At 38.2% G+C, this 27882-nt stretch overlaps 3 protein-coding genes across 3 annotated transcripts; 2 read left to right on the forward strand and 1 right to left on the reverse strand.

Moving 5' to 3' along the window:
- bbs7 (Bardet-Biedl syndrome 7) lies at window positions 1–10835 on the forward strand. The gene is made up of 19 exons (XM_053505113.1): window positions 1–404; window positions 1501–1566; window positions 1735–1797; window positions 2142–2317; window positions 2413–2599; window positions 3025–3097; window positions 3184–3300; window positions 4240–4370; window positions 4461–4545; window positions 4692–4794; window positions 5599–5791; window positions 5895–5969; window positions 6091–6156; window positions 8870–9009; window positions 9133–9297; window positions 9849–9958; window positions 10044–10147; window positions 10238–10361; window positions 10493–10835. Exons 1-19 carry the CDS (start codon window positions 369–371, stop codon window positions 10624–10626), a joined length of 2148 nt encoding a protein of 715 aa, XP_053361088.1. The 5' UTR covers window positions 1–368; the 3' UTR covers window positions 10627–10835.
- Window positions 10836–13941: 3106 nt separating this feature from the next.
- ccna2 (cyclin A2) lies at window positions 13942–17551 on the forward strand. The gene is made up of 9 exons (XM_053505996.1): window positions 13942–14134; window positions 14228–14464; window positions 15453–15693; window positions 15786–15892; window positions 15989–16212; window positions 16318–16522; window positions 16620–16733; window positions 16926–17059; window positions 17144–17551. Exons 2-9 carry the CDS (start codon window positions 14270–14272, stop codon window positions 17193–17195), a joined length of 1272 nt encoding a protein of 423 aa, XP_053361971.1. The 5' UTR covers window positions 13942–14134; window positions 14228–14269; the 3' UTR covers window positions 17196–17551.
- A 755-nt stretch (window positions 17552–18306) lies between these two features.
- Window positions 18307–25064, reverse strand: tmem33 (transmembrane protein 33). Its single transcript, XM_053505179.1, has 8 exons — window positions 24929–25064; window positions 22519–22619; window positions 22205–22299; window positions 19977–20164; window positions 19782–19849; window positions 19566–19699; window positions 19295–19378; window positions 18307–19195 (listed from the first exon to the last, which is right to left on the reverse strand). The coding sequence occupies exons 2-8, from the start codon at window positions 22576–22578 to the stop codon at window positions 19066–19068; spliced, it is 759 nt and encodes a 252-aa protein (XP_053361154.1). The 5' UTR covers window positions 22579–22619; window positions 24929–25064; the 3' UTR covers window positions 18307–19065.
- Window positions 25065–27882: the final 2818 nt, after the last annotated feature.

Raw genomic sequence — 27882 nt, forward strand, 5'->3', positions numbered from 1 at the left:
TCCAACATGGCGGACCAGCGTTAAATCAAGCGCTTGCTAGCTCAGAGAGACAGAGTTACCCGTCTGTTTATGAAGCTTAGACTCGGTTTAGTTATTTTTAGGGATGTAAAAGTGTATTTTGTGTACTGTGTAAGAATGTTATGTTGATAAAATGAAGTAATAAGAGTGACTTTGTAACTGCAAATTACACGAAGCTAAACTAGCACTGTCGTGACGCGGGGTTAATCCATGAGATCCTGTTAATCCACTCACTAGTGAGGCTCTAGTGAAGATACTATAAATGTTAAAGGCAGGAGAAATCCTCAAACTGTTGTGGAGTTAAAATAATAAAGTCTACTGTGTGCTGTGATCTCTTCATATCTGAGAAGATGGAGCTTAACTTAAAACATGTTGATTACCTACAGGTAGGAGTCTGATTATTATTATTATTTATTTATTTTTTTTTTATTTTGGCATAAGAGTTTAATTTTTTAAACACGTATGTCTTTGCCGTGTTCGTTGATTATTCATATTTTCATTAGAACCTATGCACATAAGGCTATATTACAATTACAAAGTCAAACCAGGACTTTTGCTTGTTCATTATAACAGAACACAGTTATGAGATGACTCTCTTTATTTCTCTATATAATCTCCTGCTACACTTATCCCAGTGTTTTACTAGTGCTTGGATACTATCAAGGTAGAAAGTTTTCTTCCAATTCCAGAACAATGACCAGACTGCCTGCTTCATGTCTGAAACACTGGCCTCCCAAGAACTCCTTTAATGCAACAAATATGTGGAAATGGCTCGGAGCAAGGTCAGGCCTGTACGAGGTGGTGTTGGGGAATGATTGTGTGTACACAGTTCCCACAGACAGATGAGTCTCTTCCATAAGTTGGCGACAAGTTATCAGTCGATTTTTTTAACGATCAGGCGTTCCACTCACTGAATGTTCATGGGAACACCTAAGATAAGAGTCTCATTCCTGTACCGTACTGGGACAATCTGATCATTTTAATTCATATGCATTTTCTGTGCGTGGAGTTTGCACTTCATACACATTTTCATAATTTTATTATGATTCTGTCAAGCTGCTTTGCTACAATGACTATTATTAAAAGCACTATACAAATTAAATAAAATTGAATTGAATTTGAAGTTTTCTGTAAATGTTAATCTGTGTTATGGGTTCACTCATTAGAAATTCAATTCACATCACAATTCCCAGTTTGACCTAAACACACCTCGTAAAATGCTTAATTCACTGCAAAGATGTTCTTAAGAGGAACACTTACGGTACAGAAAAGATTCATTTGCAAAATTGTTGAATCAATTAAACAAAATAGTTTAGTCCAAGTACGGAAGGAATCTTTTTAAGTAAAAAAAATAACACTGCTGTTTATTTTTGCGTTCATTTTATCACCACAGTTTAAGAATGTTAAATTGTTTATCCCAAAACTATTGCTTATGCATGAAGCATCTTGCCTTAATAATTTTTTTCCCCTTTCCTCTCCAAGGTTGGAGTGACTTCTCCGAAAACTATGAAACTTTTACCTGTGGTGGGCCGAAAAGGAACACAAAAGGTGATTTAAAATCCTGAAATAAAGGTTTTGTGAAGCTTAAAGGCCATTTCGTCTTTCTTATAACATGTCTCAAACTGTATATTATGAATATGAAAGTGTGCCGGTTCTGTAAGCTGTGACAGACAGGGACTCAAACTCCACTGTCATTGTTATTGTGTATCGTTTTAGGTTGCTGTCGCAGATCATGAAGGTGTGGTCAATTGTTTCGGGATGAAAAGGGGAGAGGTGGCTGTGAGTATTTAAAGTAACTGCAATACAGCTAAATTCGATTTATTAGGTAGATAGGAAGTGTCAAATTTTTTTCGCACTTAAAATATGCACAATGCATTAATTCACTTGGCTCGTAGCATTAAGGTGAACACCTGATAGTTAGGGGCTTGTTTTAGGATGCTGATTTATTCTCACTTCTGTTCTGTTGACTTTTTTTTCCCTGATTAATGTCTTTTTATTTTCAGCATTTAAAAAACATTGATCACTTTTATCTGTAAAAATTTATAGAAAAACTAAACATATTCAAAGTTGCATGTTTTTATACTTGTTAAAAAATGTTTCCTTCCTTTTTTGATATCATCCAGCCTGTGTTTAAAAGTCTCCCAGGACAGAAAATCTCCAAGCTGGAGCTGGGAGGTGCATTAGGAACACCGCAGGAGAAGATCTTTGTGTGCTCAGGCTCTGAGGTTAGGGGTTACACCAAAAAGGGCAAACAGTTTCTTGCTTTTGAGGCCAATCTGACTGAGAGCATCAACGCCATGTGTGTTATTATTTCAATCCCATTACAAATACAGTATATTTAATGTATTTTTGAATTGTTCGATTCAGATAATTAGATTTTAAACTTGTTGGCAGGCGTGTCTCTGGGGCTGACCTTTTTGTCTGTGCCAGCTACATTTACAACCACTACTGCGACTGCAAAGACCAGGACTACTTTCTGTCAGGGGACAAGATCAACGACATGGTCTGTTTGCCGGTTGAGACGGTGGGACGTATGGTGCCTGTTCTAGCATGCCAAGACAGAGTACTCCGCATATTACAGGTAATATAAATATTACACACATACACTATATTGCTAAAAGTATTCGCTCACCTGCCTTCACATGCATATGACCTTGAGTAACATCTGGACACTGGACCTTGCTTTGTGCACTGGTGTGCAGTCATGCTGGAACTGTTGTGGGGTTGGTTTTCAGGAGTTGAGCTCGGCCCCTTACTTCCAGTAAAAGGAATTCTTAAACTTCAGCATACCAAGACATTTGTGGGAACAGATTGGGGACGGCCCATTTCCTGTTCCAACATGACTGCGTACCAGTGCACAAAGCAAGGTCCATGGATGAGTGAGTTTGGTGTGGAAGAACTTGACTAACTTTTCCTGGTTATCTGGTCATCCTGGTCATCTTTCATTATTTTCCTGTATTTATGTTAAAGTGGATCCCTTTCTCTCCATATTGTGCTTTTTGTAAGGGTTCAGAGCTGCTGTATGATTTCGAGATTTCAGGCCCACCGTCTGTTTTGGAGCTTCACAACAGGGATGGAGGTGAGAGAGTTTAATGAAAGTGATATAAATGTAAAGGTGTAATATTTAGGAATTCGATCTTGAGTGTTTTTTTTTATGGTATCCAGGTAAGGATGGGGAGGAAGTGCTTTACGGAACAGCTGATGGCAAACTGGGGCTTGTGCAGTTAACCCATTCAACTCCTGTCCTTAAATGGGAGGTGGACAATGAGAAGAAAAAAGGAGGTGAGGAACAGTGTATGTGAGTTATAGTACAAAGCTCCACTGTTGAAATATTTTGTCAAAATAGTTTCGGTTATGTAAGTGTAATTTTGTCTGATTTTGCAAAAAAGATATAGCTCCATCATCTAATGTTTTGGCAAGGTAGAAAAATCAGCCTGCAGTTGTGCTTGTGGTTATTTAGGCATGCATATTTAGTATCAATGATATGTTATTTAAGTTTTCATAGAAAATATAGCAAGCTCATGCTTTGATTGTGATTTTGTAGTAAGTCAAACAGAAGGTAGTGGCAGTAAATTATAAAAAGGAAAAAAAACTGATGAGCTTTGTTGCGCACAAAAATCTTTTTCATTAAAAAGATTGTTGAAGGTCATGAGAAACATTGAAACTATAGAAAAACTTCAGGTTATAGCATCATTAGCATCCTCTTCTGCCAGTTTCATTTTAACTTCAGTACATAAAGACAGTGGAACGCCTGATCCTTGAAAATCGACGGATAATATCTTTTTATTAACATACGGAAGAGACGCATTTGTCTGTGGGAACTGTACACACAATCAACACCACTTTACATTACAGGATCTGCATCTGGCAGTTATTGCCACATCCCCCTTACAATCCTTCTCTCTCTTTAAGCCAGATCCAGACTTGAAAGGAGTTCCTGGTAGGCCAGTGTTTTAAACATGAAGCAGGAGGCAATAGTGATACATGGAATAAGTGCATTAATGTGTCAGGGGATTATATAGAGAAATGAAGGGATTTTTTATTGTCAGTACTGTGTTCTGTTATTCTGCACAATCAAAGTCCCAGTTTGACTTGAACGCCACACATACCTTCATGTGATAAAAATAAATTTTCTTCAGATAAGATTTCCACCCAGTGGCAAAATGAAGGACTGTTCAATGCATTAGTCTGAGTTCTTGTATGTTTTATTCTTTTCTCAAGGTGTGCTGTGCATTGATACATTCGACATCTTGGGTGACGGAGTAAAAGACATCCTCGTTGGGAGAGACGATGGGACAGTCGAGATCTACGGACTGGACAACTCCAACGAACCCACATTGCGTTTTGAGAACGTACGTGGAAACCAGTCCAAATCTGAACTTACCTTGAGTTCCATTGCGTCTCCAGGGTGTATTTATTCTGTATGTTTCTGTGTTTAAAAGGTGTTGACAGAAAGTGTCACATCGATCCAGGGAGGGTGTGTAGGAAAGGAGTCATATGATGAAGTTGTCACGGCAACATACACAGGTGAGCTACAACCTCTTGATCTTTGTTGTGTACTCGAATACAGAACGACTTTTTTTTGTGATCATTTTATACACTGTTCCAACAAGTAATAATCTTAAAACACTGCTTAAGAGCTTACTACTTATTCCTGGCGTGGCATGTGGTAGGTTGGGTATCAGGTCTCACTACAGAGCCTCAGAAGATGGAGGCGGGCCCAGGAGACGAGGTGAAGATGAGCCGGGAGACCCAGGCCAAAGTGGCTGCTCTCAGGTAGCGCTACATTCACTGGACCTACAGCGCCATCTTCTGCATCGACACACAGTTTATTGCAGGGACACACACAGGGCGATTCTTTTACCCTAATCTGACCCAAAACTTATGTACAGACCTCCTTTACTGAGAAAAAAAGTATTCGAGTCTCAATTGTGCTTTTGTAGTTTGATCCTTTTGACACTTTAACAAATGATTGACTGATAAAAATGTCTGGTTGTGCAATCAGACCCATGCGGCCGTTTCTCGTCTTTGACAGCAAAATTCATTAAGGCTTCCTCAAAAATCATCTGCAGTTGTATTACTTTCACTTTATTCAATGTGAACAGTTTGTCATTTCTTTCATGACATCATGAAACGTTTATTGTTTTGATAGTGTTATAGAATAAGTCTGTGCAATACAATTATGTATTTTGACTTTAATTATGAATTCAACATTATAAAAATAGAATTATATATGGTATATGTTTTTTTTATAAGTGACATATTTTATAGATTATAAGAAAAGAAATCTATACAGCAAAATTAAGTTTTGTATAATAATACAAGTAACATGGTTTAGCAAATTTATTTATTCTTCTTACTTTAATACAAAGGGCTTTCTAATTAAGGCTTGATAATTAACTTATTATATCATGACCAGTCCAGAGCTGATCAACATCTTTTTGTAGTGTTTTGGAATAACACACCCTATTGAAAGTACACTTTAAAGTTGTATCTTCTACCCATGAGGATACCCATGTGTCAGGAAAGAGTAACGAGGATGTGATTTAGCTCAGCTGTACTGTATGTTCTCGCGTGCAGGGCCGAGCTGGAGCAGCTGCAGGTGAAGGTGATGCAGGGACGAGAGAAATACCAGCAGAGCTCGCAATCCAGCACCGCTGTATCTGCCGTGCCGGCTTTTAGCATCAACGACAGGTTCACTCTCTGCCAAGAGGACGCCAGTTACAGCCTGACGCTAGAGGTGCAGACCGCCATCGATAACCTGCTGCTACAGGTCAGACTCCAAGGAGCTTAGGTCAAAAAATCTGAAACAAACTCGGAGACAAACACTCATATTAGCTCATAAATACTCATAAATCATATCTTTTGTTGTACAGAGTGATGTTCCTATAGACCTGCTGGACGTGGATAAGAACTCAGCAGTGGTTAGTTTCAGCGAATGTGATTCAGAGGTAACGCAGTAGCATGTTTTCAGTTATTCTCGCTGCATAAAGCACGACATTGCATGTATATTAACTTGATCATAACCAAGGTTTACGCTAGAGATTGCTCTTTTGTCTTTTTTTTTTATAGCCAAATGGGAATTTCCTCCTTGCCACATACAGATGCCAGGCTAACACCACCAGGCTGGAATTAAAGGTAATTAATAACAGTTATCATTCATAGGTTTGATTCTTGATTTTACTAGCTAATAAAGATATTTCATTGATTATGTATAGATTAATACAAAATAAAGTAAATCTAATAAAATATTAGTATATATAAATAAAATATAAAAAGATAATAGAATATAAACATAATTCATACATCTAAAAAGGATATAAATGTAAATATATATTTATTTGTAATTAAGGATAAGTATTGATGTAAAGCATTAAATTTAATCATTACAATAAAATTAGGTGGTAGCTTAGTGGGTAGCATCGTAGCCTTGCACATCTAGGGTCCAGGGTCGTTTCCCGCTTCGGTGTATACTCTACCAGTCAAAAGTTTGGACACACCTTCCAATTATAGTGTTTCCTGATTTTTATTTATTTCTTCACTGTAAAATAATACTGAAGGCGTCCAACATATGCAATAATCTCCTTTGAACAGTTGATGTTGAGATGTATCTGCTACTGATGATCTGTAAATCCTTCATAACGGCTCTAATCTTGGTCTTGCTTTCCTGGGAAAGTCTTCACGAGAGACAGTTTGATCATGGTGCTTGATGGGATTTGCAGATGCATTTGACAATAATGTTTTTGCAAGAACTGTTCCAGAACAACTGACCTTCATGTCTTAAAATAACAACTGATTGTTACTGTTGTTACTGTCACCTAAATACATAAGGCCTTACATGTTATTTCATAGTTTTGAAAAAATCCAGTACTGTTCTAGAATTTAGAAAATAAATCCAAAGTTGTGTCCAAACTTTTGATCGTACTACAGTGTATATAATCATTACTATAATTTTGGACACAGATTCCAGTTTGCTTGACCTAAAAGTTTGGTATGTTTGTGTAATGTGAACGCTCTATGTTGTACCTGGGAGCAGATCAGCGTACCAGGCTCGAGTCTACGTCATTATGTGGTCTTTAGTACAGCAAAGCATACTTGAGCCTGGCTCTAAGCTAGTATGAAAGCCAACCTCAACTAAAGATGGAAGTGGAACGCTGTTTGGAATGTGACATCATCAATACATCTGTCTTTTTTGAAATCTCTGTGTGCTTATCCTAGTCTTATACTCTGAACTACACTAAATTAGGGAGGCATGTGAGAGGGTTGCTTTTAACATTTTCTCTAAAATATTATTAATATTAAGCATAGCAAAAAGATCGAGGTCTTTGTACTCCTCTTCTCTTTGTGTTTATTGTTGGGTCGCATACCAATTAGGTGCATAACTACTCTATCGGAGAGGGTAAACGTGCAAGTATACTCTGATATGAAAGAATATTACTTGTATAAAAGCCCGTCAACAGGGAGAGAGGGAATAGGGGAGCACGGTATGACTCAATCATGTCTAGTGTGAAAGCCGCCTAAATATGTTTTTAATACTAAAGAGTGAAAATCTTGTTTCTTGGTTCCCCATTGGTCTGAATGTTTTGTTATAATGTAATTTCTTGTATAGTATCAATTTATACAAGGAAACAGTTTTAAATTGTAAATATGGTAAATAAGTTGTTTAAGTCCCCGACGTTGGTGTGTTCTAAAATTCAGGTCTAGTTTTCTTCGGGTCAGAGGGGATTTATAATGCACGTGACAACAGGAAATACTTGTCTCATGGATGATTAACAGCATGAAGCGTAACTGTCTAATTCTTCAGTCTGAATTGAAAAGTTAATTATGTATCAGCCTTTAATAAATGAAATATTGTTAGTATTTGCAAACTGCTGTAGTTAGAGAGGAATAAAACACTTTGGGACATACAGTTATTAGACAATAAACTGTAAATTTACTTCTCATCAGGCTGAATCACACCAGATAAGAAACACACCCATAAAGGTTGCTCCTTTACATACTATATACTGTAATTCCCCAAACTAACGCTGATAAACTGCTGAGAATTAGCTATAAATATGTTTTTTGACTACTGTTAGGTACATTGTTTCATGACACTTCTCTAACATACCGTTTGTAATGTCGCACTGATCGCACGCAGGTTGTGTAATTGCTTGCAGGCGAGTATACGGAGAAGGTCTACAGCACCAGTGTGTGATTTTTAAAAAACAAAGAAGCAAAAAAAAAAAAAGACATTTGATGTGTCACTTTATTTTTCTACTCACTAAGGACAGGAGTGGTATCCTAGGTACCACAGGGCACAGCTGGGATTTGAACCAGAATCGCAGCAGCAGAATGCACTGTTTCAGCGTTAAGCATGGGATTACATCAGTTCATGACGGGATTACATAAAGGTTACATCACCTGGTGATTTGCTGCTGAACAGAAGTGATGTTTCCAGCCAGTTGATTATTGTGTGCAATATTTTTTTGTGTGTTATTCTATGAACTCGAGCTGACCGTAATATGATTAATACGACTTTACACTCAGAGTAAGGTGGTAATGCAGTACAAACTGCAGCAGATAACTGTTGAAAGCAGGTGGGATGTCTAACTTCAAACATTAATATTAAATATTTAAGAATACACAGTATTTATTATATTTAATATTAAATTTTCTTGTTAATTGTCGATGATGGATGTTGACTTTTTTTTGTATTGCACCATCCGTTGTGATAAATGTTGTAGTGCTCAGAGACCAAAAATAATAATTATTCATAATAATAATAACAACAATAATTATTATTATTATAACCAACAACCCTGCAATATTACTCCAATCACAGTCCATCATCTTTTGCGCCCTTTTGAAGGTGAGGTCGATCGAGGGTCAGTACGGTACTCTTCAAGCTTACGTAACCCCACGGCTGCAGCCTAAAACCTGCCAGGTGCGTCAGTACCAGATCAAACCACTTTCGCTCCACCAGAGGACACACAGCATCGATCACACCAGGTGAGACCCGTGTAGCAGAGAAATCCATCCCATGAACGATTTCTTTGATCGTTCCAAGGTTCAGTTTTGGCTGCTCTTTTGAAACTCAAGGAAACCTTCATCTCCTTGGATTTTTGTCTTCAGGCCTATGAACACCTTGAGGCTATCGGGGCAGTTCAGCTTTGCCGAGATCCACTCGTGGGTCGTGTTCTGCCTGCCAGAGGTGCCTGAGAAAACCCCAGCAGGAGAAAGCATCACCTTTTATTTTCAGAACACTTTCCTGGGAACGCAGCTCGAGGCGAGCTACTGGTGAGGCAGACTTCCACATGGGCAAGTTGTCTATAAGACATAGAATGAAAATATAAAAGCTGTAATGAAAGCAATGCAAAAAAGAGGATAACTTTTTATAAACTGACATAAATCGTTAAATTGGACATGTTGGTAGAGTAACTTTTCCTCTATACAAAGGCGCTACTCAACATGGTCTCCATCACAAGTTAGCTGTTATTGAACCCAACTCTATCAGTTGATGGTCTCCTGCTACGCCACACAATGTTTACTGAGATGACACCATTGACAAGCAATGTGCACAGATGGATGAAGTTTAAAGAAGCACTTGTAGACAAACACGCAGAGGGAGATCATTAACTGCAAACTCCACTGAAATTAAAGTGGATACAACAGTGTACACCACCTTTTTTTTTAAAGAGGTTTCAAGTGTTGGAGTAACATCTTCAATTTAAACAATCTATGTCAGTTAATTAAAAAAGTTATGCCAACTTTTGCATTACTTTCGGTACAGCCCTCGCATTATCGCCTGCATTATCTGTTGTTTCTGTTTTGTTTTTCCTGTTTTTTAGCAAAGGAGAAGGGAACTTTAAATCAGATAACATTTCAACGATATCCATCCTCAAGGACGTTCTGTCTAAAGAGGCCACCAAGCGCAAAATCAATCTAAACATTTCTTATGGTGAGTTTACATCTATTCAAATTCATTAAATTGCCGTTTCATGTCCATGTTTTTATCATTTTTTTCTCTTTTTGTTCTTTTTTAGAAGTGAATGAAGAATCTGTGAGCCATACACTGAAGATGATTCATCCTAAGCTCGAGTATCAGCTCTTGTTGGCCAAAAAGGTTCAGCTTATCGATGCTTTAAAGGTAAACTCTGAATTTTGTAAGGATCTTGAACTGAAGTTTATGCCTGACATACAGGCTTTTATTCATGTGGATGTTTTTTGTCTCCTGTAGGAGCTGCAAGTGCATGAAGGAAATGCAGATTTCCTGATTCCAGAGTATCGCAGTATACTCGACGAGTCTGCTCGCCTGTTAGAGGAATACAAAAAACAGCCAGCTCACCTGGAAAGATTATACGGTAAACAGGCTTTTTTGATATGCAATGTGTTTGGGTTCTTTTTGTTATTTAAAAAAAATATTAATTACACTATTCAAACAACATTGATATCTAATATGTACAAATGTGTAAACTATGTATTCCTCTTATAGGCATGATTACCGACCTCTTCATCGACAAGTTTAAATTCAAAGGGCAAAACGTCAAGACAAAGGTTTCACAACTTCTTGAAATATTAGACAACTATGATCTGAACTCTCTGGTGGACTTTTTCAATGATGCTTAATTAAAAACACCAATGACAAAGTTTTTTTATTATTTATTTGTAATATGTTTGCTCTGTGATTCGATTTCTTCGATATTTATTTTTAGTATCTCTATTATCTCACATGCCAAAGCACAGAGGCCTCACAGAGAGGTATTAATACTTCATGAAATAGTGCTGTGTATAATAATGTGTATTAGTATTTGTATTCAAATAAATGTTTAAATTCATTTTTTCTAGTTTTTATTTTGTGCACCAATACTGTATTGACAAAGGGATTTGGGTTCCCAGCTCGGGAACGACAATTAGCCTAACCTGTTTGACTTTGGGCTGTGGGAGAAAACCTGTGGGAGTACCTGGAGGAAGCCCACCAACCACAGGAGAACATGCAAGCTTCACACACACAGACCACGAGGCAGGAATCGAACCCAGACCCTGGAGGTGCACGGCCACAGTGCTAACCACTCACCAGGCCGCCCAGTAATGAGTTACGGTTTAAGGGTCCATGACTATTTTAAAGACAAATGACACTGATTCTCATAGCATTGGACTAATGATATTTTAAAAAATTATAAAAATAACAATAATAAAAACAAAATGCTTTACAAAACCTTTACTTTTTTCAGTCTTGTAGGGTTACCTACATAATGTCCAACCAGAACAGAGCATATATTTAGAAATACAAAAGAAAGAATAAGGTGTGGTCTAAAGTGTACTTTTGGTTTTAATTGTAATAATGTGTATTTTAAAGTATACTCTGATTTTCTTAGACCTTGTCATGGTGTAGGAGTTAATGCACTCCTGTGAATCTCATGGCTATGTTACTAGGAGCTTAATGCATCCAGCAGGTGCACTTGGTGCACAGATCTCGAGACTCATGTCAAACAAAGAGGGATCTCCTGTGAGACGAATCCAACACCCCCTGATGTAATAGAAGCAGTCCACAAACATAATATAAATCTGCAGCTTTTATTTTAATCCCGGAAACATAATAAATGTCCCTCAAATGTAATAGCAGTCGATATCATCATTATTATTATTATTATTATTATTATTATACATTAAAAGCTGCAGACTTGTATTACGTTTGTGGTTTATTATATTTGTAGGCAGGTATTACGTTGACCCCTGGAGCCAGGCCAGAAGGTTTATGTCCACAGGCAATGAACCCCATAATACTGACAGGGAACCATCTTGTGAGCTCACTACCTGCAAGATGATGTGGATCAGGTGCAATGCCAGTGTGATAAATAAATAATGGACAGGCTTAGACTGTACTGTAGAAGTTGTACACAATATATGTACATAAGTAATGTAGGTCAGATTACTTTTCAAATTGCAAATTTTGTTGACAAATGAAAGCTTATTATACACCCATTCATTTGTATTCAGTAACATATTTACCACTAAATAAGGGTGGATGTGGATCTGGAGCCTTGCTTAAACAGCAAGACTGCGAACAGCATTGTTAATCTACAGCTCCAGGGTTCCTGGTTTGATCCTGTTCCTCTGCCTTTTTCCCACATGCCAGAAGGTGATTTAGCTACAACATATGGCTAAAGGTTTGAGGCCACCTGACCATTATGGCCATATGTGGTTATGTCATAATGTTCAAACCACAGAATTGCATAGGATGTCTGTAGATTTACAATTACAATTTACTTTCACTGGAAACTCAAACCTGTTCCAGCATTACATTGCCTCTGTACACAAAGCAAGATCTGTGAAGAAATGGATTTCCAAGGTTGGACTGGAAGAACCGTATGCCTGAAATCATTAATGCATTCACAGCTAAAAGGATTACAACTCACAAAATCTAGTTCAAAGCCTTCACAGAATGGGATGTTCAAGATGCATGTACACATATTATGTTCAGGTTTTTAACTACAGTATGTACAGTAGTGAGTATAAAATGCCCTTTTATGTGAATGAATACAGGGGGCTGCCTTATGCTCAGTGTTCCCAGGATACAGTCCAGATGCAACCAGGTACTAGAATTCATTCCATGTATATAAATGCATTCAAATGCCATCCAAAGAAAAATTATTTGCCCCTTCCTGAAGGGCATCTGGCATAAAACCAGTGCCAAGTTATTGTGCGGATTGTGTGCTTAGGAGCAGCTGAAAGATTAATAACAACAAATTCAGTTTCCTCCCAAATTCCAAAACCATGCAGATTAGTTTAACTGGTGTTGTGTGTGGCCCGATTTGTGTGTGTATATGTGTGTGCACTGCTCAGCCATAACATTATGACTTGATATTGAGTATGTCCTCCCCTCGCCCTTTTTTGCCACCATAACACTGATGCACTGTGTGTTCCCTTTTAATTACAACCAGCATTAACCTTTTCATCAATTTCATCTACACTAGCGCTTCTATTGGATCAGACTACACGGGCTAGCCTTCACTCCCCATGACATTAACGCCAGTTCACCAGATGCAGTTTTGGAGTTGCTCTCGCAATTTGTCCCTCGTCAAAGTCACTCAAATCCTTGTGATTGCCCATTTTTTCTGCTTCCAACGCATCAACTTAAAGGAAAAGGTTCACTTGCTGCCTAATATATCACACCCACTTCCAGTCGCCATTGTAGCAAGATATTGAAAATATAGCTACTGTGAGAAGGGCCATATTGTGATGGCTAGAGAACTGGGTCAGGGTAGCTCCAAAACTGCAGGTCTTGTGGGATGCTCCCTGATTGCAGCAATCAGAACCTACCAAAAGTGATCCAAGGATAAAAAACTGGTGGAGTGGCGACTGGGTTATGGGGTGCCATGGCTTACTGATACACATGGGGAATGAAGGCTGGCCTGAAAGGTATCAGAATACATTACTGAAGAGAATGGTACTCAACTACTCAATTTTAGAATATGAGGTTGGTGGTCATTATGTTATGGTTGATCAGTATATATACTGTACACATACTGTAATTGTATATATTATATGTTTGTACATAATTTTGTGTGCATATATATATATATATATGCACACAAAATTATGTAATATATATATATATATATATATATATATATATATATATATATATATATATAATCAGTAAAGAGGCAAATACTTTTTCACAACACTCTACTTCATTATATACTGTACTGATTTAATGATTTAATATTTGTCCCGCCTGTTGTTCTTCATTCAATACGTCAGTTTTTTAAATTTCCAACGAGCCAATGACGTTACCCGGACTTCACTTCTAACCGTTTTTTTGTGTGTGTATCGACAAAGCGAAAGAATACTGGACGCTTTTAGTCGCCGTAGATCAGTGACGTCAGGAGCAGTGCTGCATTCTGATTGGATAGTTTCAATAGTCGCGGGCTACTTGAACTGAGAAAGCGACAATACTGTGAGCCGGGGTTGTGAACGCGCTAAAGGTCGTGTGAGAAAACGCGTTTATTGTAGTTTATGTTCATGGATGGATAGTTTTGAGGACGATGGCGCCCTTTTTGTAGCTTAACTCGTCTTTCGGTTTGTTTTTTTCCTTCCTGTTTCTCGCTGCTGTTTGAGTTTTTGTCTCCCGGTATGGCGGTTTGACTTATTTCAGAAAAAAAAACAAGCGAAGCAAAACTCTGTACATGGTTTCAAACAATAATTTCTCATTTCTTCTTTGTAGGTGGGGGTGATTTTTTATTATTTTTTAAAATAATTTTGTAAGATGTCGGCCCAGGGAGGCGCGCTGGATGGAGGAGAGAACCAGGAGAACGTTCCTGCGCGGGTACGAGGCGCACACAAGAGCAGGCTGGAGAACCAGGAGAACATAACCGTGAACAAACCCAGCACTAGGACCGTGCTCGGGGCTCTGGGGAACAACGCACGTCGACAGCCCGGCCTGCGGGGATCCAAACAGCAGGTCAGTGTGGGATTAAGCGTGGCTCTGTGGGCTGCGTCCCAAACGCCATCGTCGCTGTCCGTGAAGTGTCCTGGGTAGAGCTGTGAACCCTGCGCCGCGTAGTGCACTACTCTACTGAGGGGGGAGCAGTTTGGGATTGGACCTGGAGGTTTATTGGGGTTAGCTTCTAACTTTATCTGTGTGCGTGTTTAGTTTTAAATGCATAGTGGCTTTGGTGGTTTAAAGTCTGGTTTTAATGTAGAGTCTTGGTGTTTTTGCTTTGTTACCCAGGTGGTTAATAATGAGCATTAATTGACCTGCTTGATTACCCCACCCTCATTTTTTACCCCTTTGAATTCAAATTAAACCGCTTAAAATATTTATTTTACTGCCACTAAAGTCTTGTACTTTATTCGCATAAAATCTTTTTTTATTGCTTTGGTTTTTTTACTTTCCCTCCCATTCTCAAAGCGCCATTTTATTCTCATCCTCCCTGAGTTTGCCCAAGAAAAAACCCGTTGCTAAGATTTTGCAAACCTTAACAACAAAGTAAATTTTCAAAAAATGTTCCAGGATATTTTGTGTGTAAACAAAGTAGTAAGCACTATTTAAAAGTGGCAACATTTAACAAAGTAACAAAGATTTTTGGCTACATCTCAGTAAACATGCTTTGATCAGATTGGTAATGGTCATTTATTAACTTTAAAAAAAAAAAAGTCTTACAGGAATGTTTCATTTTGTCTGTTTCTACACCTCAAATATTAAACACTTTTTAAGATTTGTGACTTTGCAAGAGAATTTGCACACCAAGTATCAAAACTTTAAGTTAATTTCAGCCCTATTTAATAATTCTAATTAAACCAGCCTGTCTAATGCAGTTTCAAAAGCACCCTTGGTTGGTCTTTAATATGTCCTATGCATCCCAAATATGAGGAAGAGACTAGTGTTGTGTGACCTGATTGACCACCATTTCAGGATCTAACTTGTCTGTGTAAATTTACCCCTCCAGGACTCAGCACAAGCAGCCTGTAAAGCGGACGACTACAGCAAATGCAGTAATGTCGAGAGGCCAGCAGCCAAGCAACCCGCTTTTCAGATTCACGTCGACGAACCCGATGGAGCCTGCTCCAAGAAACAAGCGTCAGCCAAGCAAGCCGCCGTGGATTGTTCCCCCTTAACGCTAAACCCGACGGTGACTCGGCTCAGACAGCCCCTAGCTACTATTGAACTGCCCATGGATCTCAGTTTTGGTGGGTGAAATGGTCACGTCATTGCCTTAGTTAAGAAACAAATGAATAACTGATCTGAGTGGGTTTGTATAACACTGCTGTTTTTGTTTTAGATTCTCCCATGGACATGTCAATAGTTGAGGGTGAGGACAGGACCGTGAATGTAAATGAAGTTACTGATTACGCTGCTGAAATCCACACCCATTTAAGGCAGATGGAGGTGTGTATGCGTATATGCATGGTTGTGTTCTCGGTCACAAGTTTTATTTTTCCCTTTCAATTTATTTAGGTTTTATAATCCTGTTTTCTTAACCAGGTTAAGTGTAGGCCAAAAGCGGGCTACATGAAGAAGCAGCCAGACATCACAAACAGTATGCGTGCAATCCTGGTGGACTGGTTGGTGGAAGTCGGAGAGGAGTACAAGCTCCAGAACGAGACGCTGTACCTGGCTGTGAACTACATTGACCGCTTCCTGTCCTCCATGTCTGTCCTAAGGGGGAAGCTGCAACTCGTCGGCACCGCTGCCATGCTCCTGGCTTCGTGAGTGTACTTCTGATCAGCGTTGGTCTTCATGCATTGCTGCTTTTTTTTTTTTTTTTCATTTTTTTTTTCCCCCCCAAATTAACCCTGATTGTTCTTTTACAGGAAGTTTGAAGAGATCTACCCCCCGGAGGTGGCAGAATTTGTCTACATCACTGACGACACCTACACAAAGAAGCAAGTGTTAAGAATGGAGCATCTGGTACTTAAGGTCCTGTCTTTTGATCTTGCAGCACCAACGATCGTCCAGTTTCTTACGCAGTACTTCCTCAGGCAGAAAGTCTGCAACAAAGTAGAGAGCTTGTCCATGGTGAGAAGTCATCCTTTTGTGTTTTGAATGATCTATTATGAGTGGCGTTGTGTTGAATTTTGCGGCTGTCCTTCTGAAACGAACCCCTTTCCTTTAGTTTCTTGGAGAACTAAGTTTAGTGGATGCCGACCCGTTCCTGAAGTACCTTCCATCTCAAATAGCTGCTGCCGCATTTATTTTGGCGAACTACACCATCACAGGAGCCTCATGGGTAAGATTTACATGGAGCTCAATTTATTCTGACCACTCAGGTTGATTATTTTCCTATAATGGCACTCTTTGCCTTGTTTTATTTAATTCCACAGAGGTAGTATGTAGTTTGTCACTATTTGTCTTGAAGCCATTTTGTGTGCATAATACTTACTACTGTATTGCGCTCAACTGAGTATTTTTAATATTTCAGTCTAAATCTCTGGCGGAGACGACTGGCTACACTTTGGAAGACCTCATGCCCTGTGTCCAAGATCTCCACCAGACCTACCTCGGTGCTGCTCAGCACGCACAGCAGTCCGTCAAAGAGAAGTACAAGGGCTCAAAGTAAGCAAAATGGCTTGTACTTTCTTTACCTGTATGTTTTGGGTCTCTTTTTAATGTGTTAATTTTTTTCCCCTCCTTTTTCAGATACCATGAAGTTTCTCTCATTGAACCCCCACAGAAGCTGATTTTGAATTGACCCTGACTTATACACTTTTTTTTTTTTTTTTTTTTTTTTTGTCCTTAATCCCTTTTACAAATTCCAGACTCTAACAGGAATTGTGTATACAGTCCCCACGTTGCATGAACATGTAACTGCAATAACGGACACCGTAACCTTCGCGCGTGGAGGACTTGGTGAAATTGGCATGCCGTGTATATTTTGTGTGGTCCTGAAGGACTACAGTTTTTATGCTTTATGCAACCAGATTTTGTACAGTAGATCATTTAAAGCATTTTTACACCTTTTTTAAAAATGAAAGCAAGAAAAGTGGTTCTTTACAATTTTGATGGTGATTTTTCTTCAACCTTAACATCTAAAATAAACCACTTTTTTTCTATAATATTGGCTTATGACTGGTAATTGACCATTTGTCATGATTTGCATACTAGAATTTGAATTATGGTGACATTAATGCCACTTCCTGAAATTGTGTAAGAGGACTAAAACAGCACTTGCTGCTCAGAGCATTTTTTAATGACCATCACTTTCTCTGATAGTATTACATTAATATTAACAGATTGCATGTGCTAGTGTATGTGTGCACACACTCCTTAGTAGTTATGAAGACATGGGACCTTGAGTGTGAATATAAACTGGTCTGTTTTGATGTCATCTCTATACAATGTGGAGCTGGTGTTGCAGTTAACTTAACCTGGACATAAGAGTTTGACATCACTTGAAACAGCCAATTCTTGTTTTAATGTTGAATCTAAAAGACAGTCAGTACATGTAGTAGTTACATATTGCACTTTTATTCTGGTTATTGGACTCATGAGGTCACAAGTGGGGAAATGCACTTGTTTAAGCCCAATCCAAAAAATGGGATTTTTTTTCTTGGTGGGAGGGGGTATTTTTAATTTTAAACATTTATGTCCAAAGACATGCAAAATGGGTTAATTGGTGTTTACAAAATGCTTGTTGTGATGACTTGGTGCTATCTAACAACTTCCATAATGTAGTTTCAAGTTTTTCCTTAAACATCCCATTTAACACTAATCACACAAACCATTTTACAAAAAAGGTATGTACTGTATATTCACAGCTGATACCTTCCCAAGTGAGTAAAAAAATGCTATGCATTTAAAGATTGAATTAAAATTCAATTAAGTTTATTGATCTTAATTTCAGTTACAAACTTCCTTGATTGAGTTAATAAATATTTTAAAAACATGAGATCTGCTTAACTTGACCTTAAAAGAGAGGAAATGCTTTAACTTTCATCAGTTCACATTCAAGGCAGCTTTTTAATAAGGGATTACATTACAATTAATGAGAAATCAAGTTTTTCTGTCCTACTCTACTTTTTAAATTTAAAAATTTTTAATTTCTGGATAATCCATCTCAACTATAGTCATAAAAAAAGGAACAAAAGTCCACAAAAAAAGACATGTAACAACAGACTGAAATCTCCCTTCCCTGCATGGGAAATGCTAATAAACAATTTACACCTAGCAATTATTTACTCTAAATTAAGCATAAATATGTTTGTTTCATCCACTCCCATTGGAAAAAGCATCCACACTTAGAATTCATTTTTATAAATAATCCTTCAAAAGCACTGACCAAAGAGCTGTAGCGATTTTTGTTTTTACAACACACTGAGGGTATATAGTGTTTGCTGCTCTTTTATCTGTGAGCTTTTAACATCTGGAGTTTCTCCAAAATAGCAAACTGCTTTCCATGCAGAAGATGAGATCAGCAGGACGTCGAGTGCAAGTACTCAAAAAAAAAATCTACAGTGGAGGAAACTCTCCCCAGCTAGTCACCTTGTAGGAGCTTAAATGTTTAAGAGTGTGTTTATCAGTGTGTGTTTGTGTGTCTGAGTGCTTGTTGATAAACAGTGCATTTAGACTCCTGTAGGGGCCAGGCGGCTAACGAAGGCGATGCTGTTCATGCACATTCTCCTGAAGAACGCTGGGCACGCTGGCTTCATTACAAAGTGCTCTAGGAGGATCCGCAACTCCGTGAACAGGGTCCTGATGAAAACCGACGACCAAATCAGTGTGTTAACAAGAGCCTTTAGCTACATAAATATTAATAAAAACATGTACAAGTGAGGAAAAGGGAGTGCTCACCGACAGTAAGGGTTTCGTCTGGAGGCGTAACGCAAAGTCAGGAAACGGTAATAAATGAAAGGCTGCAGCAGGCTGCCCTGACCACTAAAAAAAAGAAAGGGGGAAAAAAAATTATCATTAGAATTATCTGATGTTACAGAAGTAAGACACGTCATTGGCTCCTCAATACCAAATTTCCCTGAGACTTCTGACGTAAATATTATAAATAAATTCCTCTGCTTGTCCCTGCTGCATAAAGGCCATGTTTACAAAAAATATCAAATAAAACTACCTGAAAAGCATAAAGACAGTAGCTGGCATCAGGAAGATCTCATTGCAAGCGATGAACTTAAGAATGTTCTGCTGATTGGCTGTGAGCTTGTTCAGGAAATTCCGCACGAACTGTAGACTGTCTGGTCCCATCGTCTTCGACGGAAAAACAAGCAGCAGCATTTAAATAATAAAATCTCTGCTTAAAAAAGCAGTCTTTATTCCTAGCTTTACTTACATCCAGAACCTTCTTGGTGTATGTAGTGGCATGAAGCAGTGAGAAGAGGAACACAGGGAATATGCTCACTGCAAACTGCTGTTAAGGATCAAAATGTCAAACAGCAGAGACTTCACTTTTACTTTTGTGCTACAGTAGTATAAAAAAAATTTGTGCGCGTGCACATGAAATCAGGTATATAATAAAAGAGGATACTGGTGATGGGGTAGGAGTTGACCAGGATGAGCGAGTAAAGGAGGTAATGACAGCTGTCCTCCTGTAACGCCTGTGAAAGAAAGGCTCGGCTCAGCTGGAAGTGAGGAAGCCGCTGGTGCAGACGCAGCGCGCTGGTCAAAGCGTTGGCCAACAGAGCTCTCTGGTAGAAGTTAGCTGCTGCCATTGGCCTGGACGACAAGAGGCATTCATTTAGTCAAATAAACCAGCTCAGGTTTAAAAATCAGGGGAACAAAAAAAATAATCAGTGCATATCAGTAACAACGACAAGAAGTCTCTAAGCTGAACACATATAGATTTATTTACAAAATTTGACACAAGACAATTAACCAATCTTTAAATCATATACTCGGCATGTATTACTACAATTTAATATACGGGACCAAGAGGTATCATGTTTAAATAAAAAAAATATATATATATTACATTTACAGCATTTAGCAGAAACCCTTATCCACGGGTTTAAATAGAAGTTTTATCTAATGGCGTTTTTGTCTAAAGCATCCTCATGCTAGTTCACTCAGAATCTAGAAGGGGCACCGAGAATATCTTCTGAAAATCAGCCTTTTTTATTTTTGGCATTTATATATTAAAAAATACATTATTTAAAACAAAAAAGAATGGAAATGGCAGTGTACAGTATAAACGGAGGTCTGTGTGTGCACAAAGCCGCAGGCTGCAAGCAGGTGCCTCAGTCGACAGAAAACTCCCATATTATTATAAATATTGTATATTTTAATATACAATATAACCTCCACATCTACCTACAAACTTTACGTTCACTGTTGTTTTTGTGCTTAACCTTTTGTGGGTGTCACTTTTTGCACATGAGCTGCACAAGCATATGAACATGATGCGCAATTCTATAAGAAGATTTCAGAAGATTTCTGATTTCTTACTTTTCTTCTTGCCCTTTTAGATATAGTTTGAAATTACCATGTGAATTTATCATGTGAATTTATCATGAGGTTTATCTCCTTGAAACCCCACAGTAGCTGCTGGTAAATTGACCCTGACCTATTTTTTCCCTAGACAGACTTTTAACATAATGTTAATGAGGCTTAATATTTATTTACATTCCATATACCAGGAGTCTAGTTGTCCATGAATACGAGTTAGAACAAGACGGCTTCAAATCTGCCCTATTTTACATTTTATTAAGGGCTTAAAAAAACGCTTACATGTATGAATATTACACAAGATTTATAAAATTTAATTCGATAAGCCTATGCAATGTCACGACATTTATTTCAATCCAGAGTCACATCATTTCTTTTCAAGATCTTCTACTGATGATACTAGAGCATTCTGCAGCACATCACAAAGATTCTCAATGGGGTTAAGTTCTGGACTTTGTGGTGGCAAATCCATGTGTGAAAATCATGTCTCATTTTCCCTGAACCACTCTTTTACAATTTGAGCCTGAGGAATCCTGGCATCGTCATTTGGTAATGTGAAGAAAATAAATGCATTGATGGAATCCTGAACCTAGACCTGATCAACAGAAGCAAGTTCCGATCACGACACTGCCTCACAGGCATGTACAGTAGGCAGCCTGGCATGACAGGTACATCATTTCATCCACCCTTAATTTTTCCTGATGCACCATTTACTCTGGAAAAACCAGGGTAAATCTGCATTCATTTCACCATATATATAATCTTTCTCCAATGCTCGACAGTTCATTCTTTTTGTTCCCTTGCAAACTGAAGGCTTTTCACTGATTAGTAGGGATGAGAATCACCAGAGTACAGCAAATATAATATCACAATACCTAGCTGCTGATTTATTTTTTAATTGTTAGTATCATGGTTTTTTAAATATCTCAATTCGGGATAAATTTTTTTTCCAGAATTTGTTTAGATAGTTTAGAGTGCTTCAACTGCAGGATTATAGAGGAACTGCAACATACCACTAACTTAAATGCAAACATATTAAATGAACAAATAACTGCACAAAGTCAATTTTGGGGTCAGATATATAAACTGCCAAAATGATACAGTCAATCATTCTACCCTCTTCTTCTCTACTGATAAGCCTCAATTAAATCTTTAAAAGAGAATTTTATAAGCAATCAACCTTCATGCTTTTATCTCAGCGTTTAATATGTCTAGACACTTCAATAAAAATAAAAAAATAAATGTCTGAACTCTTAAACTACACTTTGGAAAGAAATAATGACAGAACTGATTCAATGTTAAATGACTAACCCAAGCAGAGGAAGGATGAACATAATAGAACAGTAGATGGTGAAGAGACGCGACAGCCACATGGCCGTCTCCACTTTGTTACTCAACAGGAATTGCTGCAAGACACACAGAAAATTTGACTATTAGATTCTGGAATTACAGTCTCTAGGCATATTTAGGTATGGCTCTTGATGCTAAACTCACAATAAATGAAATAAAATAACCGTGTTCTCCAAATCAACTGGCACAAAGAGAAATTGAACCAAAGCTGAATACTAGAGTCTTCTCCAGCACATCCCAAAAATTCTCAATGGGGTTGAGCTCTGGACACTTACCGCAGGCCCAGTTTGAGGTGGAGGAGGAGGCGGGGGATTTCGCTGCTCTGTGTCGGCCATGTTTCAGGAAGAAGAAAAAAAAGTCTGGAATTTCTCACACACTGTGGAGGAAAAAAAACAGAAGTAAGGAATATTAAAAACAAAACAATGCCCATGAAGTTCCACATATTCTCTACATATTCATGGTGACATTCACCCCCGCCATGTTGTAGGTGGACTGTCTTTGGTAAAATGGGCCTAGATGTGAACGAGTGTGAATGTGTGCGTTTGTTTGCGTACAGAGCAGTGTGATAGCCTGGAGTCATGTCCAGAGTGTATTCCTTGGGATAGAAGCCAAATCCTAAACAGAATAAAGTGCTTACTTGCTAATGAGAGAAATAGCGAAAGGATGAAAGGAGAGGGGGTAAACAAAAGACACAAGAAAACAAAAAAGGAAGGAAGGATGGCAGTGTTAGTTGTACTAATGAAACAAACAATAAATTCACTTTAGAATGGAGGAACTGAAGGAAAGGAGAAAGAAAGAGAACAGGAAGTATAGGCAAAAAAAAAAAGCAAAAAAGAATATATATAAATAAAATGAAAAAGTGAAGACTATCTCGCACTTTAGGCTGCTACTGACACACATCAAAGTTCATTTCATACTGCATTTTATAAATCGTACTGATTCTATTAAACCCACACCATTGTTTTACATTTCTATAATTTTAGATTTCTACACTTTCCACCTTCATTTTGTAAATTTTGTTCCTGTGTAATTTAAATTAAGTATATCTTAATTTTTTTCTTTGCATTGGTGTTACTTTGTCATTAATACAATTGCACATTAAGGTCGCATTGCACTGACTTTAGATATACAGTGTGCCATAAGTTAAGTATTTATTTGTCACATACTGTACATTAGTGCACACTTCTTTGCATATCCCAGCATAACTGGGGTCAGACCGCAGGGTTAGCCATGGAGCAGATAGGGTTATGGGCCATGATCAAGGGCCCAACGATGGTCAACTGGTAGAGCTCAGTGCTCAAATCTATAACCCTACCCTGCCATAGCCAGAGCTACCACTGCCCCTAAACCACATCTAAAACCTCTCTGCGTTATTGTCTTTATTGCTAACAAAATCTAACATATAAGAAATATATGTCCTTCTGGATCAATAAAGTATCAATCCATCTTATTTTAGAATAGCTTTTTTATTTTACTGCAAATTCAGTCTTTAGTACAATTTTATTTTCTAGTAAGGTGGTGTAGTAGTTTGCACTGTCGTCTCACACCTCCAGGTTGAGGGTGCGATTGCCGCTTCAGGTCTGTGTACGTGAAAATTGCATGTTCTCCCCGTACTGTTTTTTTTTTTGCCACAGTCCAAAGACATGCAGATTAGGCTAATTGGCATTCCCAAATTGCCCTTAATGTGCAAATGAGCAGGTGAGTGTGTGTGCCCTATGATGGATTGAGCCATAAGTCTCCTGGGATGGCTCCAGTCCACTTTCCAACCAACGAACCTGTACACAGGATAAAGTGATGTAGACAATGAGTGAGTGAGTATTTCCTAAAGCAATATTTTCACTTGTGAAATTTTTTTTCTATTTTTAGCCAAACGTGTTTTGCTGCATAGATCATCATGTGTATGGCAGTGTGTGTAACAAATAAAACTTCAATTCGAATGAAGGAAGGAAAAAAAGGGGAAGAATTGAAAGAAGGTGTAAACAAACAAGGAAAAAGAAGAAAAAACAAGGAAGTGTGGAAGAAAGTACAAAAGGAAGGGAGGACGAAAGAAGAAAGGAAGGTGTACCAATTAAACACACAGACAATAAGAAAAGAAAGAAAAAAAGCATAAAAGAGCGGAAGAAACCTCAATTAATTAATAAACAACAGCTTAAAAGCCCTTCAGCTTGACCAGGTTCACTTTCTGACTACAGATCATCCATCCAGCTGGAAGACAAAGTATACAGATTTGCCGTTATGAGGACATCCGAATCTCAGCCTGATGTCCATCTGTCCCCTCAATACTGAGTGTACATCCGGGAACTTACACACTCCGCAGCCTGGGTAGTGCACTTTATACACGGGCACGAGCACGGATTGAGACTCATCCCACAAACCACTGGGATAACACCGCAGTCATGTCATTTCTCGTCGTTACATTTCTATTATAAAACTAAAGCTTTTTTTTTTTTTTAAACAACGACTAAATTCTGACAGCTTACACCCGTGTAATTCACTCGTCTGTCCACGAATTTGTGACGCCTCACTCGCGTGCGGTCATGGAAACGTCTAGAAAGTGGACCGGTGCTAGGAGGCTAGCTATCTAAGCCCACTCTTAACGATAAACGGAGTGAGGTTTGGTATAACTTACAGACCTACTGCTTAAATAATATACAAATATATTAAAAAATTCACACTTATAAATACCTGTTATGTTTTATTAATCTTTCTTGAGGCGAATAGAACTGAATGAAGACTACAACTCGGCGGTTGCTAACAGCTCCGTCGCAGACTGATTCGCAGGAAACGTAAATGATCAGCTGACCTTGCAACTTCAGGCTCCTTCTTCTTCTTCGGCTTTGGCTATTTCTAACACCGAGAGTTTTCGCGCCATCTACCGCTGCGATTTATATTTGCTATCTTTTCTTTTTTTAGAAATAAAAGAATGGTTTTGTATGTACACTGGTCAAAACCGCAGTATATATTTACGTTTCATATCAATCAATCAACCAATCAATCAACATTTGTTTATATAGCACTTTACAGCAAACTAAGTTGAACCAAAGTGCTTCACAGCAGTAAAAATGACAATAAAGTGGCAATAAAAATAGAAATAAAAAATACAAAAACAAAATAAAACATAATTATGAAAAATATAAATGAAAATAAAATAATAATAATGATAATAATAATAATAAATAAAACAAAATGATAAAATTATTTAAAAAAAAAAACATAAAATTATAAAATATTAATAGCCATTCTAAATAAGTGAGTCTTTAGTTTTGCTTTAAACGTAGGGGGGTCCGTAATGTTACGTAAGTTCAAGTTCAAGTTCAAGTAGGCTTTATTGTCACTTCAACCATATACAGTTAGTACACAGTGAAACGAAACAACGTTCCTTCAGGACCAAGGTGCTACTGTACATGCAACTTAAATTTACAACATAAATTAACAGAAAAAAATAAACTAGCTAACTAAGAGGCCTAGTTAGCTGGCTAGCAGAGACAAGACAGATCATAAGACCTGACAACATAAATTACAACATAAATTAACAAAAATTAACTAGCTAACTTAGAGAGGATGACTATCCATGTTTTTTTTTTTTTACAGACAACATAAAGTGCACGTGCAAATGTGCAAACAATAGCAACAAAGTGACAGTGCGACAAACACGACATAACATAACATAGCATAATACTCTGTGGTGTTAAGGTGATGAGTTGAGGTAGTGGGAAAACAGTAAACGTTCCTTAACGTAGCAGCAAGAATTAAGAAGTTGCTGGTGGCTTTGCGGATGCAGCGTGTGGTGTAGATGTCTTCAATAGAGTGGAGAGAGACGCCGATGTTCTCCTAAAGTCAACAACCATCTCCTTTGTCTTGTCAACATTCAGAGACAGGTTGTTGTCTTTACACGAGTCGGTTAGCCTGCAGTCCCTCTCTATATGCTGACTCGTTGTTCTTGCTAATGAGACCCACCACGGTCGTGTCATCAGCGAACTTGATGATGTGATTCGAACTGTGTTGCTACACAGTCGTGAGTCAGCAGTGTGAACAGCAGAGGACTGAGCACACAGCCCTATGGGGCCCTAGTGCTGAGTGTGGTAGTACTGGAGGTGCAATTCCCGATCCGTACTGACTGAGGCCTTCCGGTCAGAAAGTCCAGGATCCAGTTACAGAGGGAGGTGTTCAGGCCCAACGTAACTTAGGGGGAATGGTGTTCCACAGTTTAGGACCAGCCACTGCAAAGGAGCGATCAGCCAATTGTTTGCACCTTAACCAAGAAACCACTAGCAGGTTTTGGTTAGCAGAACATAAGGCTCTACTTTCTTATAAAAAGCTTACTGTCTCACACAAGTAGGACGGTGCCAGACCATTAATCGCATTAAAAACAAACAGTTTAAACTGAATCCGGAACTGTACCGGAAGCCAGTGGAGGGAATACAGGATTGGTGTGATGTGATCATATTTACGGTTATTGGTCAGCATATGGGCCGCAGCATTTTCCACAGGCTGCAGACGATGTAGACGAGCTTGAGTGATTCCAACATAAAGTTTGTTGCAGTAGTCTAGCCGCGAACTAATAAAAGCATGAATAGCTTTCTCCAGATCGCTCCAATTTAAAAAAGGGTTTGACCTTTGCGAGATGGCGAAGATGAAAAAAGCCTGCCCTGACAACAGAGTCAATGTGTATCTGAAAGTTTAAAATGCTGTCTAAAGTCACCCCCAAATTTTTTACTGCTTGGCTTAAATGAGGAACTGGAAAATCAAGTTCAGGAGTAATAAAACTAGAAAAATAAGTTTGGAAACACCAGTTAGTCTAATCTGTAAGTCTTTGGACTGTGGGAGGAAACCGGAGTACCCAAAGGAAACCCACCAAGCATGGGGAGAACATGCAAACTCCATGCACATAGATGGGAATCAAACTTGGAACCCGGAGGTGCAAGGCAACAGTGCTAACCACTATGCCACTTTCTACCATAGTAACATCTGACAAAAAGATCTAAAAACACTGAAGTAACAAAATTGTAAAAAAAAAAATAATTTTTTGTCATGGCTGTATTTCTCTGACTAATATTCGGAAAACAAAGAGAGAATCATATTTTAGCATTTATTTTGTCATTGTGTGTTATTATTATTATAAGTAAATACCTCCATGAAGAAATACTCTTTTTCCTCCCTCCCCCCTCCTAATAAAAGGGGGGAAACTCACATTATCTGAACCCCTGCTATATTTTTAATAGTACCTATGGTTAGTTTATGCATAATTTAAATAATAATAATATATACTCCTCATTAAATAAATTAGTTAAACGTATATAGAGTTAAAACTGAATTTTATAGGGTCATAATATATATTCCTCAGTTTGTTTTAAAGCAGCAGAAATACATCATTAAAAGGTGTGCATCATCCTTAACGTACATGCAATATTTTTCTGGACGTTGGTTGTTTTATTAAAATGCGTTCATTCATCAGTATGAATTTGCACGTAAATTGATATATATATTTTTAATTATACATAATTAACACACAGCCTAAGTGTTAAATAAGCTCGCGGCACGCGCAGTCAGTGTGTGCAGCGCGTGAGGTGCTCGCGGCTGCAGAGATGCACGCGACATGCGTTAGCGTCAGCAGCACGCACCACGCAGAAAACTCCGGG

This window comes from Clarias gariepinus, chromosome 10, assembly GCF_024256425.1.
Source record: "Clarias gariepinus isolate MV-2021 ecotype Netherlands chromosome 10, CGAR_prim_01v2, whole genome shotgun sequence".
NCBI classification, from domain to species: Eukaryota; Metazoa; Chordata; class Actinopteri; order Siluriformes; family Clariidae; genus Clarias; species Clarias gariepinus.

What these genes read in the sequence shown, in the direction of transcription:
- bbs7 (XM_053505113.1), top strand. Translation starts at nt 369, where the DNA reads ATGGAGCTTAACTTAAAACATGTTGATTACCTACAG. An exon ending in AACATGTTGATTACCTACAG is followed by an intron (nt 405 to 1,500) that starts GTAGGAGTCTGA and finishes TTCCTCTCCAAG; the next exon opens with GTTGGAGTGACTTCTCCGAA. An exon ending in CAGCTCGAGGCGAGCTACTG is followed by an intron (nt 9,298 to 9,848) that starts GTGAGGCAGACT and finishes CCTGTTTTTTAG; the next exon opens with CAAAGGAGAAGGGAACTTTA.
- tmem33 (XM_053505179.1), bottom strand. Translation starts at nt 22,578, where the DNA reads ATGGCCGACACAGAGCAGCGAAATCCCCCGCCTCCTCCTCCACCTCAA. An exon ending in TTCATCCTTCCTCTGCTTGG is followed by an intron (nt 20,165 to 22,204) that starts GTTAGTCATTTA and finishes CTTGTCGTCCAG; the next exon opens with GCCAATGGCAGCAGCTAACT. An exon ending in CAACTCCTACCCCATCACCA is followed by an intron (nt 19,850 to 19,976) that starts GTATCCTCTTTT and finishes AGCAGTTTGCAG; the next exon opens with TGAGCATATTCCCTGTGTTC.
- ccna2 (XM_053505996.1), top strand. Translation starts at nt 14,270, where the DNA reads ATGTCGGCCCAGGGAGGCGCGCTGGATGGAGGAGAGAACCAGGAGAAC. An exon ending in CCATCACAGGAGCCTCATGG is followed by an intron (nt 16,734 to 16,925) that starts GTAAGATTTACA and finishes TTAATATTTCAG; the next exon opens with TCTAAATCTCTGGCGGAGAC. An exon ending in GAGAAGTACAAGGGCTCAAA is followed by an intron (nt 17,060 to 17,143) that starts GTAAGCAAAATG and finishes CTCCTTTTTCAG; the next exon opens with ATACCATGAAGTTTCTCTCA.